Source organism: Rousettus aegyptiacus, unplaced genomic scaffold, assembly GCF_014176215.1.
Source record: "Rousettus aegyptiacus isolate mRouAeg1 unplaced genomic scaffold, mRouAeg1.p scaffold_m13_p_1, whole genome shotgun sequence".
NCBI classification, from domain to species: Eukaryota; Metazoa; Chordata; class Mammalia; order Chiroptera; family Pteropodidae; genus Rousettus; species Rousettus aegyptiacus.
In genome coordinates this window covers 2160296-2175968 of record NW_023416284.1, presented here as the reverse complement: position 1 = coordinate 2175968, position 15673 = coordinate 2160296, and the positions used below count along the sequence as shown (strand labels likewise).

At 65.7% G+C, this 15673-nt stretch overlaps 1 protein-coding gene across 2 annotated transcripts in view; it reads right to left on the bottom strand.

Moving 5' to 3' along the window:
- AJAP1 (adherens junctions associated protein 1) overlaps window positions 1-15138 on the bottom strand; it is an 88842-nt gene extending 73704 nt beyond the window's left edge. For both annotated transcript variants that reach the window (XR_004953121.1, XM_016144372.2), the window contains exon 1: window positions 15055-15138. Coding sequence is in view for 1 of the 2 variants with exons in the window: in XM_016144372.2 (XP_015999858.2) it covers window positions 15055-15083 (29 nt within the window). In the remaining variant the exon portion in view is untranslated. The remainder of the gene's footprint in view (window positions 1-15054) is intronic.
- Window positions 15139-15673: the final 535 nt, after the last annotated feature.

The following is a 15673-nucleotide window of genomic DNA, read 5'->3' as shown; positions in this document are numbered from 1 at the left end:
GCGTGCTTGTCCCCGTGCGGTCCCGGCACGGCGTTTTCCCAGGAGAGACAGGGCAGTCGCTGGCCAGCTGGCCGCAGCCGCCTCCTGAGCCCCCGGCCTGGGGCCTCCTTGGGGCCTCCGCCCAGAGCCCCCCGGCCTCTGTCGTTCTGATAGTCCTCCCCTCCGCCCCCAGCACAGGACCGCGGGACCAGCCAGGACACGAGGCTCCCCCCGCGGTGACTCCCCAGACTCTCGGTGGTCCCCGCTCCCCAGCCCACTCCCGGGGGTCTGCCTCGCCCTGTCCAGTGGACGCACACAGGCAGAGCGGGCAGCATTCCCTGGGACCCGCGGCGGTGACCTCGCGACGGTGACCCCACGGCGGTGACCCTGCGGCGGTGACCCCACGGCAGTGACCCCCCCCGCAGGATAGAAGCCAGGTCCTGGCCTTGGTGTTCGAGGTCCCGGCGACCTTTCTGGGCCCCTCCCTCCCGCTGCCCCCACGGCCTCCTCCCCAGACGCACAGAACCCCAAGGCGGGCCCAGATGCGCCTGCGCCGCCTGCGCCTTGACCCGGGCTCCCCCGGGCTGGGGCTGGGGGACAGCTCCCAGCAAGTCCTTCGCCCGCTCGGGGCCTCTGCGGTCCCACCTGTGACTCACGTGCCCCTCAAGTGCTCGATAAACGGCGGCCGCCCCGCTGCCCCTGCTGGCACGCAACGTCCTTCTTGGGCACATCGAGGGGGCCGTGCCACCCCCTCCAGGAAGCCTTTCCGCGGCTCCAGGTAGAGCTACGCCAGAAAGGGTCCCCTGCCTCTGCGCCCGGCACGGCGCCAGCACACGGGAGGCTCTCGCCCCGCGCCCGCTGAACGAAGCTGGCAGGCCCAGAGCCAGCCCGGGCTGCAGCCCTGGGCCCGGGGACCGCCCGGACGGCTGGCCCTGTGAAACCACAGGCCTGACCTCGCCTGTGACCCTGGGCGCCAGAACTCGAAAATCAGCCACGAGCAGTATGAGCTCCGGCTCAGTCTCCCGGCGTCGGCCTCTGAGAAGGGAATCGAATTACGAAGGTGCAGAGGGAGGGAGAGGCCGGAGCGTGACGGGGAGACCTGCAGGCGGAGCCGGGGCGCCATCGGCCCAGCGGGCTCTCGCCAAGGGGGCCGCGCGCCCCCGCGCCCCCGCGAGCGTCACAGCACGGTACCCCGGTGGGCACCCAACGGGGCCGCTCCGTCACCATTTCCTGGGACTGTGAAACGCAGCGCCCCAAAAATGAACACGCTTCCTCGCGCCTCGCGTGATTGGCCCCCTGAAGGACCGGCCTCCGAAAGCCACCAGGGCCTCGGCGCGGACGCGGCGCCTTCCGCCTCGGGGCACAGCCCCGAACGTCCTCTTCGCGGAAGGGGTGGGCCCCGCGGAAGACTGGTGGGCGCCCTGGGGTGCCGTCTCCCCCGCTGTCCAGGCGCCGGAGGCGGGGCCTCTGTCACAGGCTGCTCGTGGGTCCGGGGCTCACTGAGCCGCATGGAACAGACTGCCCGCCAGGAAACCGACTCTTTTAGAGAAAACCACTTTCCACGAATAGCGGTTACGTGCCGACGAGGCCGAGGGGTGCGCCCGGCCATTTCCTCACCCTGGTCGGAGACGGCTTTCGGCCGGGGGTCTGGGAGGTGGCCAAGGGACTCTCGCCAAAGGTGAGTTGTGTCCCTCAGACGCCGAGCTGAGAGGGGCATCGCTTGAACTCGCCTGTGAAACGGGCGGGTGGGCGCGACCGGCCCCGACTCCCGAGTCACCGCCGCCTCCCCAGGCCGTCCTGACCCGGGCGAGGGCACAGGCTGACCCAGCCCGGCAGGAGGGCGCGGGCCGTGTCTGGCGGCTCTGCGGCCGTCATGGGTGCGTTCGCTCCTCTGCGGCTGCCCCCGACCCCGTGCACAGGGCCCTGTTGTCCCAGGGGCCCCGTGCGGCCATTGCCCTTGGCTCCGACCGCCGAGGGTGGGGGAGAGCCCCTCCCGCCTCTGTGTCCTGGGCAGCCAGGGGTGCCCGGCACGGAGCCAGGCAGGCAGGGCGTTGGCCTGGGGTGCTGGGCGCCCGTCCCGCGCTTGGCCGCCTGGCGGGCGTGAAGTTCCTCACACGCGCCCCATCCCCCGTGCTGTCCCCCAGAAGAGAACAGGACATCACGGCTCAGAGGACGGGCGCCGGAGCGGGGCCCCTGGGTGCGAGGCCCGGCGCTGCTGCTCCCTGGCCATGGGACCCTGGGCAAGTTCCGCTCTAGAGAAGGAGAGAATTAACTCCGACGCTGGAAGACAGGCGAGGCCTGTCGAGGGCCAGAGCTGTGTCCGGCCGGTCGCGAGTACCACGCAAGCGTCTCCCGCGAAATGGGTCGCCCGCGGCTACGGGCCAGCTCCGCCTCGGTCCTGCGGGGAGGAAGGGGTGTTCTGGGACCCTTGGGTTGCCCGGCTCCCGTCTCCCGCCCGGAGCAGACACACCTGGCGGCCTGCGGACACCTTTCCCTCCCTGAGCCTCTGAGAGCTCACGGCCCTTCTCAATGCAGCACGAGGAAAGAATCGCCAACCGGCCATCACGGGCCCCCAGAGCCGAGGTCTCCCCCCGTCCCCAGGTCTGGGGGGCCCTGCTCCTGACACCAGCTGAGAAGCAAAGACCCGCGAGGGCCCGCAGGGCCAGGACGCGGTGTGCGCACGTGGGACCAGCCAGAAGGTCGGGGCGGGCCCCTCCAGGTCCCCGCGTCCGGGACCGGGCCAGCGTGGCGGAGTGACCGCCCCCCACCGTCGGCACCATCCACGCCACGGCCACGCCTCCTTCCCAGGACAGCTTCCCGGGGTCTGTCCCGTGCGTCCGGACCCAGACTGGCCCTGTCCTCTACAGAGACAGCCTAACGTGCTCTGCTCTAATTTGCTCCGGGAGGGTGGACTTCCTTGTCCCACCGGAAGGAACGTGCCATCCGAGACATGCAGAGCTGCTGCCGGCCGCGGAGGCTCAGGGGTGGGGGGCTCCTGGCAGGGCCCCCCGCCACCCCACTCCCGTCCAGCCCCAGGCCCATGCCTCCTCCTCCGGGCTCGGGGGGAGCCGCCCCGGGCCGGCCGGGGCCCCCCCTCTAACGGGTCCAAGAGCCCCTGCCAGCCTCTCCGCACCAAGGCAGGATGCGACCCGCGGAGCTCGGGTTGGTCACACGAGACGCAGGGCCACGGCGAGACGCGGTGGGGCCCCGATAAACGCTTCTCACGGGAAAAACAGAGGAACGAACAAACGGGGCTTCTGCGTCCCCGGGGCCTCCGCACCGCGCCGGACCCCCGTCCCCCGGGGGGCCGGCCTCCCTCGCCCACGGCTGCGCGGGGCCCTCCGTCCCACTGGCGACGTGTTTACTTCCAAGTGTAAATAGGTCGAATAACAGTATCTGTGTCACAGAGAGGTTGTCACCCGTTTCATTCGCCCTTGGCTGCAAAACGATCTCTCCCTTGGACCGTCGACCACGGGGCTGGGAGGGCCTGCGGCCTCGGTCACCCGGGGACCGGAGCTCGGGGGCCGGCGGTGCTGAGCCGAGGGCCTGCGGCCTCGGTCACCCGGGGACCAGGGCTCGGGGGCCGGCGGTGCTGAGCCGACTCCACGGCCTCGGCCTTCCTTTCATTTCATCTTGTCCGGTTTTGTTTTCCCCAAAAGGGCAGTGAGCAACTTCACAGAGGGAGAAGCAAATTTCACAAAAACACGGGAGCCGCAAGGGACAGAGGAAGGCACGTGACAGAGGTTGCGGGCCACGAAACCCCGGGTCCAGACCCCCGCTGGGCCAGGAGCCCGCTGTGTGACCTCGGGCGAAGGACGTGCCTCTCTGAGCTCCGACGCCCCCCTCTGTGCAGCGAGAGCGACAGTGCCCGCGGGCAGGACTGCCACAGCCCAAGGAAAGGCCGACGTGGCGCGGGCCCGTTGGGGCGCTCAGGGCAAAGCCTGGGTTGCAGAAAGGTCTGGAACCGGGGCGCCCGGGGAAGCTCGAGAAGGAAAGACAAAGAGACGCGAGGAAAACGTGTAGCTCACAGGGTCTCGAAGGCACATGGCGGTTCTCGTCACATCACCCAAGGCGTTCACAGCGTGTGTGCACGGGGCACACGCACAGACACGCACAGGCACGCACAGACACACACTCGGACACGCACAGACACGCACTCGGACACACACTCAGACATGCACAGACACGCACTCGGACACGCACGGACACACACTCGGACACGCACGGACACGCACTCGGACACACACTCGGACACGCACGGACACGCACTCGGACACGCGCTCTCGCTCCAGCGCCGCCGTCCCACAGACCGACGTGCCCTGCACTCGGCAGCGCCGCAGACTCGCATCCTGTCCCGGCCTCAAGCCTCGCGTCTTACTGAACTAGAAACAGGAGCCCAGCCGCCCCTGTGCGCGGCTGCGAACCCTCGGAGCGTGGCCCGGGGTGGAGAGCGGGGCGGGCCCCGAAAAGCCTGCTCTATTTTCAGAGCCGACCTAATTCGGGGAGGGTCTGAGCAGCTCTCCTCGTCCGACGACCACGCACCAGGTCGGTTATTACTGTCGCCGGTGGTGGGTCTCGGAGCGTGAGGCTCACCGCGCATCCGCGTGCCGCTGTATTTTGCATTCCAGAAAGCGTGGAAGAATCACAACATGGCAGATTTCGTCAAGTAATTGTTTTGCCCTTTTCCCGATTTCCACATCACCCGTGACTGCCGTCAGCTCCAAGTACACGGCGCCCTGAAGAGGTCACACACACACACGCACACACACACGCACACCCCAAAATGACAATCGGGCACGAATCTTTGACAGAGAAGCAGAGGAAGTGAGTTCGCATTTTTAAATCGAACCGTTTAAGCGCAGTTTCGCACGTGCTGTAAGACGCGACATGGACAGGCCCCGAGCGCCCCTCGCCCAGGGTCCCCTGCGGTGACATCTCACAAAACCGTGGGACAGCGACGTGAGCAGGATGCTGACGCTGGTGCCATCGGGACGAGACGCGCGTCCTGACCGCAGGGCGCCTCGTGCGGCCAGGCTGCGGCCACGGCCCGGCCCGGCCCGGCCCGGCCCGCCCCGCCGTCCCGCACCGCGGCCACCGCCGTCTGTAACTCCGCCGCTCCGAGGAAGCCCATGGCGCGCCGCGGCGTGCCCGCGTGAGCCCCGCGCAACACAGGGCTGGGCGTGCGACAGGCTCCTCGGGCACCGGGTCACGGTGCGAACGCGCCGCCGCGCCTCCCCGTCCGCGCACCGGGCGGCGTCTGGCCGGCCTCCGGTGCGCGGCCATCGCGGATGCTGCGGCCGCGAGCACCCCCGGCGGGCGGGCAGTCGGGCGGGCGGACACTTCATTTCTCTGGCATAAATGGCCCGGAGCGAAGGGCTCCACCCGGGGGCACGTGCACGAGTCCTGTCACGAGGGTCGGCCGAAGGGCCGGGCAAGCGGCTGCGACGTGAGCCTCCCGCCGGCGGGGCGGGGGAGCCCGAGTCGCGCATGCGCGCCAGCGCGGGGTGTTGGCGCCGCTCGGGAGCCCGGCCCCGCTGGCCGGTGGACAGCGCTGTCTACCGTGGCTTTAATTTGCATTTCCCTGATAGCCGACGAGGTTAAACACCTTCCCACGTGATTTTTTTTTTTTTACCACCTAAATATCCTCTTTGGTGAAATGCTGCTTCATACGCGTTTCTAAGTGGATCGTTGGACTTTTCCTGCAGAGTTTTGAAAGGTGGTTATAGATTTTGGATGCTAGCGCCTTGTCAGATACGTGGCTTGCGAACTTTCCCTCCCACCCCGTGGCTTGTCTTTTCGTCTTCTTAAGAGAATCCCTCACGGCGCAAATTTTTTAAATTCTAATAAAATCTAATGTATCAGTTTTCCATTTTACGGATGGTACTTTCGGTGTCAAATCTAAAACCTCTTTGCTTAGCCCCGTATCTTGAAGATTTTCTCCTCATTTTTTTCTGAAAGTTTTATATTTATTTTACATTTAATTCTGCGATGCATTTTGAGTTAATTTTGTATACGATGTGAGCTTAGGTGAAAGCTTTTTGTCCTTTTCGTTTGTTTCAGGTTTGTTTGTTTGTTTGTTCTTCGGCGCTGCATGTCTGGTTATCCCAGTACCATTTGCTGAAAAGCTATCTTTCTTTCACCGAATCTGCACTTTTGTCAAAGCCAGTTCGGCGTGTTTGTGGGAGTCCAGTTCTGATTCTCTGCTCCGTGTCATCGATCTGTGTCCCCATCCCTACACTGATACCACACGGCCGCATTTGCTGTAGCCCGATAATAAGTCCTGTGGTCAGAGAGACCGATGCTTCCCATTTTTTTATTCTTTTTCAAAACAGCGTTGGCCGCTCTGCTTCCTTTTCACACGAATTTTAGAATAATCTTATCTCCATGTAGAAATATTTCGTTAAGAATTATGTTCGACCTTTATATCGATTTGCAAACTGCTGTCCTTTCTGTGCTAAACTTTCCCATCCATGAACCTAGTATGTCTGTCCGTTTACTTAGAACTTCTTTGATTTTTTTTTCCATCAGCATGTGCATTCTCAGCATGCAAGTCTTCGGCAGAACGTGCTTTGTTAAATTTACAGCAAAATATTTCATTTTTGAGTTATCATAAAGGGCGGCGGATTTTTAATTTCAGCGTCCATGCGTTCACTGCTGGTAGATAGGAATACAGTTCATGTCTGTGCCTTTATCTTGTGTCCTGCAACCTTGCTGAGCTCGCTTGTTAGCTCTAAGAGTGTTTAACATATTGCATGAGATTTTCTGTGCAGACAACCATAACGCCGGCTAATATGGACGGGATTCTGTAGGTCTCTTATTTCCTGTCCTCTCTGCCTTGCACTGGCTGGAACTTCCGGTCCTATGCTGCATAGGATTGGCGAGCGTGGACATCCTTGCCTTGGTCCTCATCTTAGGAGAAAAGCTCCCGGTTTTTCAACATGAAGTTCAAAGTCAGAGCTTGGCCTTGTGTAGCTGACCTTTGTCAAGTTGAGGACCTGCCCCTCTAGTCCCATTTTTCTGGGGGTTCTTATCATAGAGAGGCATCGAGTTTATCACATGCGTATGATCACACACGTTTCCTCTTCCGCCTCTTCACGTGACAGTCTGCGCTTACTGACTTTCAAACGTGGAGCCGGCCCGGCATCCACGGACTCCACGCCGCTCGCCGCACACCTTTGTATCTGCTTGGGGATTCTGCTATCGTGTTAGGTTAGGGAGTTTTTTGGGGGGTGGGGACAGCTATCCTCGCGAGTGACCTTGGTCTGCAGTTCGGTTTTTTGGTACCATCCTTGTTGGCTTTGAGAGCAAGATAGCGTCGACTTGTAAAATGGATCGAGAATGTTCGTTTTTTGGCAGCGCTTCCTGATGCCGGGCTTCTCTTCCCTTCCTCCCCCGAAACATTCTGTTTTCACAATCGGGGATTCCACGACATCACGCGAAAATGCCCGGCAGGCCCCGGGACATGAGGCCCATCAGTAAATTCCGAACTCCAGACAGCCGGGCCTGGAGCCGCCGGGGCTGGCTGCCCTCCTGCCTGTTATCGTCACCACAGCGCGTGGAAACCCCGTGTCCGTTAGAAGGCACTGCACTGTCGGGTCTGGCCGGGAGAAGGCTGTTCGGTTTCCCCAAAGCTCCATAGTTTGAGTACAGGGGTCTAAGGAAAAAAAATCTGTGCCAAAGGAATGAATCTCTAACAGTTTAGATGAGATCAACATGGGCACCACCTCCGGGCTCAGAGAGTTTGCCACCGAATGCAGGCAGGGCTGCCGAACCACAGACTGACCCCACAGGACAAATGGTCACCCAGGGCGCCTCAGCAGAGGCCCCTCATCCCACAGGTTGCGCTCCACCTCCTGGGAGGCGCAGCCGGCGGAGGGCCTCGCAGCCTCGGCCCCCTGAACACGGCAAGTCCGCTCTGCCCCAAGGCTGGAGTCCGCCTCATAGCCGGCACTCCTGGTAATGAGCGCTCGGACCCCCCTGGGCCCCAGACGCCACGACACACGCTCACGCGCACACCCACAGCCCACGCGCGCACACGCGCACACTCCCCAACAGACACCCCCACGCAGCTGCACGTGCACCCCACCTCACGCTCCCCCACACTGCCATCAGGAATGGCGCTCCCGGAGGGCTTCACGCAGAGCAGGCTCTGGCGATGCACCCCGCACTTCCACGGGGCCCACAGGGCCGGTCCGTCAGCACCGGTGACGGTGACGGTGACAATCACGGTGACGGTGACATGGTGCAGGGAGAGGCGCAGGCCCCGCCCTCAGCTCCCGGCTGTGGAACGTGCCCCAGGAGGGGGAGGGGCCCCGCTGTCTGCCGCCCCGGAGTCCCTGGTCGCTCCGCCCCTTGGCAGGCGACCCAGCCTGTCCTGTTCTTGTACTTGGTGATCGCACCGCTCCATCGACGGACCCCAGCCCCAGACGCCTGTGTCACATGGGGCCAGGCCCTGTCACTGCTTCCTCAGGCCCCTGAAACCGCCTTGCTGCACTCCGGGGTGGCGAGCGCCCCAGCAGGTGTGAGCAACCTGCCCGCACAACCCGGCAGCTCCCTCTGGAGACCGTGGGCCCTGAAAAGGCAGCGGCAGCCCTGCCCCCCTCCAGCCCACCATTCAGCCTCTGGCCCTGGCCCCGACCCACTTGGAGCTGGCACTCGGCACATGTCCACTGTCGGAGGAGAAGGGCTGCCGGCCACGCTGGCCCTCCCTGGAGCTGGTAATAATGGGACGACGGTGCCAGAACCAGACGTGGGCCGGGGAGTGGCAGGTCCTCGGCACTGACTTTGTTCAGAACAAAGGGTCCGACACGGCAGCCTCAAGCCCCAGGTGGCTCCCAAGCGCCCCGGATGTGGCTAGCCCGACAGGGGGCGTGTGATGACAACAAATGACACTCCTGATTTCAAAGACCAAGCGCAGGGTGAGAACATAACATTAAGACTCGCGAGCACTACTGCACCCTGAGGACCAGTGGAAACGCGAACATCGCGCATGCGCAGGTCAAACCGAACGCGCCGTTCGGCCGACCCGCCCGCCCGCTCTGCTCCTGCGGCGGCCGCCGGGACTCTTCCAAACACAAACGTAGCCCACGCGGAATTTCCCCTGACCCGTGCCGGTCTCTACCCTGATCAGAGAGTTTTTATCGCCCACCTGGGACGCCCGTCGACGCTGCACAGAAACCCGCTCATCGCGGGGTCTGCGTGGCGTCCGCTCACGCCCGGGCGCCCCGGGGCGCTCAGCAGCCGAGGTGCGAGTCGCAGGTGCAAACCAAATGAGGAAGGCGGAGGCCAGGCGCTCGCTCCGCGGCGCGTGGACCTTCCCAGCAGACGGCGCTGTCCGTCACGGCCCGGGAAGCACTCCGGTCGCGACTGGACGTTGGTCCCCTCCAGCCCCTTCGCCCACCTCTGGCGCGCACCAACTACTCTCTGCGCTGCAGGTTCGAAAGGGGCTCAGATACCGGATCTCGAAAGTTCTTATCACGAGAAAAAAGATGCCGTAGCTGTGTGCGGCGACGGACGTTCGCGAGACGTACCGGGGCGATCGTCCCGCAGCGCGCAGCCCCCCGAACCGCTGAGCTGCGCTGCGCGCCCGGCGCCGACGTGATGCGCGCGCCGACCCCGGCTCCTCTGTCGCTGAGACGCGGACACGGTCTCCCCGTGCACCATGCGACGCTGCTGCTCACGCGTGGGACAGGGACGGGGGCGGCCTCGGGCGTGTGCGTGCCGCCGAGCTCCCACCGCATTCTCCCACCTGCCCGGCTGCGGACTCGCGCACCTGCCAGGACCTTCTGTTCCCGGCGGACGCTCTGTGTCTGGTTAGCCTCGTAGGCGCGCACACTGTCCGCGGCCGCAGAAAGCTAAGGGGCCGGGGTGACCTCGGCTCACCTGCAGGGCACGCGTTCGCCTTTTGCCCCCAGCCTCCGCCCCCCCCCCGTCTGCCTGTTCCCTCGGGGTGGCACCTTGCTCCCCCATCTCGCCGCCAGACCTGCGCCAGCTGCTTCGCGTCTTCCCATCTGCACCCATCCCTCCTCCCAGACACTTAAAAATTGGATGTTCTCGCTTCGCCAAAACCGATAATGACTGAAAGACTTCAATGGAATGGCTTTTCTTGAACATGTCTGCGCTCCAATTATAACTCGATCTCAAGCCAAAAGAGTGAATCTCTAAGTGGAGTCGCGAACACGAAAGCCAGGTTGAAGAAATGATATATCCACCTGAGTCAGGACAGGGCCTAACCGTAAGACTGGCCTTGGCCGGGCATTCCTCTCCTCTGTCTCAGGGAGCAGTTAGGGACGAGTGACCACAGGCAAAACTTGGTGACGTAAGGGCGCCGTGCGCGTGGACACCCCCGCGCGTCTGTGCGTGCACCGACCCCCCCCTCACCCCCCCGTCGCGAGGGGTGATGAAGAACGGCAGCGAGCAGGGGCCCCTGCCCTGCGCCAGCGGAAGCCCGCCCACGGGTTCCCAGGCGTCCGGGCGGCCACGCCCCCTCGGTCCTTCCGCGGCTACGAGGTCCTGGCGCTGCCGCAGCCACTGCTGCCCCTTCCGTGAGCCCCTGAGGTCACGCGCCGCCGAGCACGACCCTCACCCCGCCCAGCCAGTGGCCCCTGTGGGCGGGAAACGCACGGAGGGCAGAGAGGCGGCCGCGCTGCCCGGCCGGCCCTCCTTGGCCGGCCACCGAGGGCAAGCGCGACAGCTGGCGCAAGTCCCAGCGAGTGGACAGAAGAGGCCCAGTGGACGGCCGGCTGGGGAGGGCGCGGCGCAGATGGACGCGGCACGGCTGCCACCAACTTTTCCCCGGGTGGGAGGGGACAGAGAAACAAGGCGACACCCTTTTGCAGTGTGCACGCGTTAGAAACGCAGACACAAGCCCGAGCCACCCCTGGGCGCCCGAGGGTCCGGTGGCAGGACCTCGTCCTTCTCCAACACCCGAGCCCTCCACTCACACGGGGCATAGTGGAGGTTTTGAGCCGTGGGTTTCCGGCCTCCCTCCATGCCCAGGGCTCTTTCCAAAGAGAGACACCGGCGCCCGGCACAGCTCCCGCACGCGCCTGTGCCACGTCCCGCACGCGCCTGTGCGTCCCAGTTAGCTGGGCCGGCCCGAGCCTGCCCGCCCCGCCCCGGGCAGCGGCGGGGGCCCAGGCCTTATCGCTTGTTCTGGAAGGGCCTCCAGGAGCTGGAATCGAAGACACACCCCAGTGCTCCTCGGTGGTTGCCGGGGTACAGAGTGCTGCCCCCCCCGCGATGGGGCGGGAGCAGCCAGGCCTCCCCGGGGCAGCCAGATCCGCTCAGGCCCGGGGGCCCGCCCGGAGGCCCAGGAGTTCTGACACGGGCACGCGCAGCCTCCGACTTTCTATTAACTGAGAGCGAATCTGGGTTATGTAACTGCCACTCCCCACTCCCGGCCTCGGGACTCGCCGGCTGGAGAATTCCTGGAAGGGGTCCTGGGTGCAGACAGTGCGGCGGGCCACCCGGCCATGGGCTCCGGCGCCGGCGACACCCACTCCCGCCTCCCCCTCGAGCCTGAAAGGCACCGGGCAGAAGGAACCCTCTCGAGCCAGACTTCAAACACAAAAATCTAGATCAAGGATATATTTGGCTTTCCAAGCTAATCTTTACATCGGTTTGGTCTCTACTGACTTGTAACCCTTTGAAGAAAACTTGGCAACTTCTCGCGGAAGGTAGATGACGCTTACGTAAGCCCCGCAGAAGCCCCTGGGCTCCGGGAGGCTGCGCGCTGCTGGCCGGGGCGGGGGCGGATGTTTCGCCGCCCCACTGTGACCCGAAGCGTGGCTTCGGCCACATGCTCAGGGCACCCCGCGGCTCTTCCACGAAGAGCTGGAGGAGCGGAAGGACGCCGGACACACACCGGCCTGCTTCGGTCAAACACGCCGTGGTGCCAGGTCGGTGGCTAGGGACGGCGCTGCCGAGCTGGGGCGGCCCAGGACGGGGCCGCAGGAAGCAGGGGCACGCGAGCTGTCCCCTCCCCAGGGACCCAGCGACAGCCAGCCTTGTCTCAGCTGCGGCCGCCTGCCCTGCTCCACACTTGTCACCTCTTTCAAAGCACAGAAGAAAACGAAGTGGGTCATTAAAATAAAATAAATCAACAGAAGGGACAGACGGAGAAGAGCCCGCTGCCCCTTCCCCGCCTGGACGGTGGATCCCCCGGGGGGCGGGTGTGAGGGGAGGGGGCACGCCCATGTGGTGGAGAGACTGGATCCGTTCCCTGATGAGAGCCACAGCCACCGACGCGCCATGAATTCTAGTCACAATCAATTTGGTGGCAGCAGCTGGAACCGGGTGTGAGCCAGGATTCACCACCGGGAGGGCCGTGCCTGTGGGCACAGTGCCTGGCTCCGGCCTGCAAAGCCGGTGCACAGCCCCGGGGGCAGGAGGGCTTTCCAGGCGGGGCCGGCGACGGCCAGCCCACTGGGTCCCTGCGGCGAGGCCCCCCGCGGGGCACAGCGTGGACGGCCCAGTGTGGAGAACAGCAAAGTGCCCCGTGTAAGACGAGAGCCGCACCATGTTGTCACACACACCCCCACACACGTGCCCCCAGGCCTCCCCGACAGGGGGGGGTCACTGCACCTTAGGGCAGGGCCACGCCAGAGTGACCCCACAGGACACGGCCTGGGAAGAAGCCCTGGCTGGCCATGGCGCCCCTGAGGACACCTTGCGGACGCCTCGCAGGCTCGGAGCCTCCGAGCGCGGCGACATCAGCACTGAGGGCTGCAGCCTCAGAGGCCACCGGCCACCCGGCCACCGGCCGCCAGACCGGGAACCGTGCCGCCTGCTGAGTAAGCGCCACCCTGCGCCCCGCCCTGCCCCCCAGATGCTCGCCGATGCCGGCCGGGCACAGCCTCCAGGGAGACACCTGCCCCCGCGCCGAAGGAAGGTATCCTCGCAGCTTTGCTACGGACACCACCAAAAAGACACCAAAACAGCTCAGAAAGACAGTCCCTTTCTCCTCCTAGGAAGAAAAGGCTCCACGCACAGCTCCGCTCAGAGGCAGAAGTGGAACCCCAAGCCCAGGCCGTGACCGGAAGCCAGAGCCGAGTCCCCCTCGCTCGGACAGCGCCCGGGGCTGCCTTCCGTCCCCTGGGCTCCCGGTCCAGTGCTCGCCGGGCCCTGTCTGGGGCAGGATGCCCAGGGCTCGTCCGAGAGCCATGGAATGAGCAAAGGTGACTGGCTGACTTCAAGGAAAAAGCACATCCTGGGGCTCCGGCGAGCGATCCTGGCCGTCAGGGACCATTAGGGGCGCCGGGGGCGACGCAAAGCCCGCAGACCGCCCTGGGCACGGCCCCGGTGCTGGCCAGGGGACGGCTCCAGCACGTGACAGAGCTCTCTCCTGTCAGCCTCCCAAGGAGGTGACAGCTCGTCCTCAGAGACCCACTTACAGAAAATCTCTTGTGCTAACACTGAAAGGGAAAAAACAAAAGGTCAAACTTCAAAATCAGCAGCAGAACTGTCTCCCAGCGCGAAGCCCAGGCCGCGCTCGCCGGGGGCCGCTTCGAGGGCTGCTCGCTCCCCCGACAGGGACTCTCCTCTCCCCTTATCAAAACGTACTAATCTTTCAATCTAGCAACTTAGTCATAAAAAAAAAGATGTCGGTTCAAATAACTTGCCAGTCAGTCACCAAGTGCCAGACGGCAGCCCCAGAGGCAGACAGGGCCTGAAGGTGCCCACGGGTCAGTGGGGACCCACCTGGCCTTTCCCAAGGCCCTGGGGTCTGGCTGGGACTTGGAGACAGAGGGCAGAGCGCCTGGATGGGTCACGGGCAAAGCTGCCCGCCCCATTTTGTCTGCGTCCAGAACCTTATCTAGTCCAAGCACAGGCCGAGCCAATACCCAGACATCCGCTTCGCCGTTAACCTTTTAAAGCCCGCGCCGGTCGCGAGCCGGCCTCCCAGAGAAGCGGCGCCGCTTTCCAGAAAAAGGCCAGTAATACCGTTTGACGATGTTCACTAGATGTTGTAAACAGTCTTCGCCCCCGGAGCGGGGAGTCGTGGGCAAACCAGGGGGCGCGAGAACGCGCCGTGCGCGCTGGGTCGCCGGCTAAACCAGGACGCCGGCTTGATCTTCCCCAGGGCTCCCCCCGCCCCCCGCCGGCACCGGGTGGCGGAGGGGGCGGCCCGGGCAGCAGACGCTGGCAGCAGCGGGCGCGCAGTGCATCCCAGCGGACGGACTCGGGAACCGCACCCCGGCTGCCTCCGCCTCCGCCTCCGTCCTCCTCGCTCTCGGCGGCAGCCTGGGACCCGAACGCGCCCGCTCCGCGCAGCCCCCCGGCGGGAGGGCGACAGCGCGGAGGCGGCCTGCCCCGCAAGGGGTCAGCTGTGCCCTGCTGGGCCCTGGGCCGCCCGAGGCAGGGGCGGAAGCCCGAGCGCCACCGCAGGCGAGCAAAGTTTGCCGAAAGGGTCTTCCTGGCTCCAAGCCCCGGGCCAGCTGGCTCTGGAGTCTGGGACACAGACAAGCCCCGGGGCGCTCCCACGGGGTGTTTCCATGTGCGGATGAACATGGGGTGCATTCTCGCGCTCCCCCAGAACCTCGGCGTCTCCAGCCCCAGCTGCCAGCCAGCTGCGTGAGCCCGTCAGGCCCGGAGGTCACCGGCAAACAGCTGGATCGGCAGCTGGGAGCCGGGAGGCCCCCGCTCCGCGCCGGGCCCGAGGCAGCGCAAGGGCGGGCGGAGGGGCGTTCGGCTTCGCTCTCTTCCAACTCTGTCCGCCAGGCTCTCGCCCAAGCCCAGCAGCCCCGGCCCCCGCCCCGGGTGCCCAGCACGCCGCGCCCAGCGGCCCGCGCCTCGCTCGCAGCCCCGGGAGGAGGCGCGCCGGGGCGGCCGGCCAGGGCACTGCGCTGCTGGCGCCGCGAGCCTCGGGTGCCCCTGCGCGGACTCCGGACACGCGGAACCGCAGGGCTGCGAGCTCCGGACCGGCCCCGCGACCCGGCTCCCGGTGCACCCCGTTCGCCGCTCGCGGAGAGTTTGGGGGGGGTCCCTTTATTTGCAACACAGAGGAAAGCGCCCTTCAGTCTGGCCCGGCACCCACGCACCCACCGGCACCCGGGAACCAGCCGGGTCGCTCACCTGAGTCCTAAAAGCTGTTGAATCCACATGGTCACGTTTCGGGGAGCCGAGCCTCAGACCTTGCTCGCCCCGGCCATCTGCGCGGCGCCGGATCCCGCTCGCTTCCGTCCCGCGGCGCCGGTCTCTGGCTCTCGGTCCGCCGCCGCCCGCCGCCCGCCGGCCGCGGGGCGCACAGCGAGTCAGAGCGCGGCCGCGCGGGGCTCCACGCCGGCCGGCGCGCCGCCGCCGTTGGGGCGCATGGCTCAGGCGGGGCGGCCCGCGGGGGCGCACATTCTCCAGCCGGGGCGCTGGGCTCCGGGGGCGACCCAGCGAAGGCGGCGGCGAGCGCGGCCGGCCCGGGAGGGGCGCACTCCGGCGCTGCGGCCGCGCGGCGAGGGTCGGCGGAGCGGCGGCTTCGCCCTCCGGGGCAGCGAGGAGGGAGGCCGGGCGGCGCCGCCGCGCACGGTGCGTGTCTCTTGCCTCCGATCGGAGCCCCGCTCCGAGTGAGCGGCGCGGTCCAGGGGGCTGGAAGGTGGCGACGCGAGCGGGCGCAGGTCCCCTCCGCGCGCCGCCGGGTCAGGGGGCTCTCCCGGGCTTCTGCCGCGGATCGGCGCCGCTCAAGTTGGCCGGGGGCTCCGTC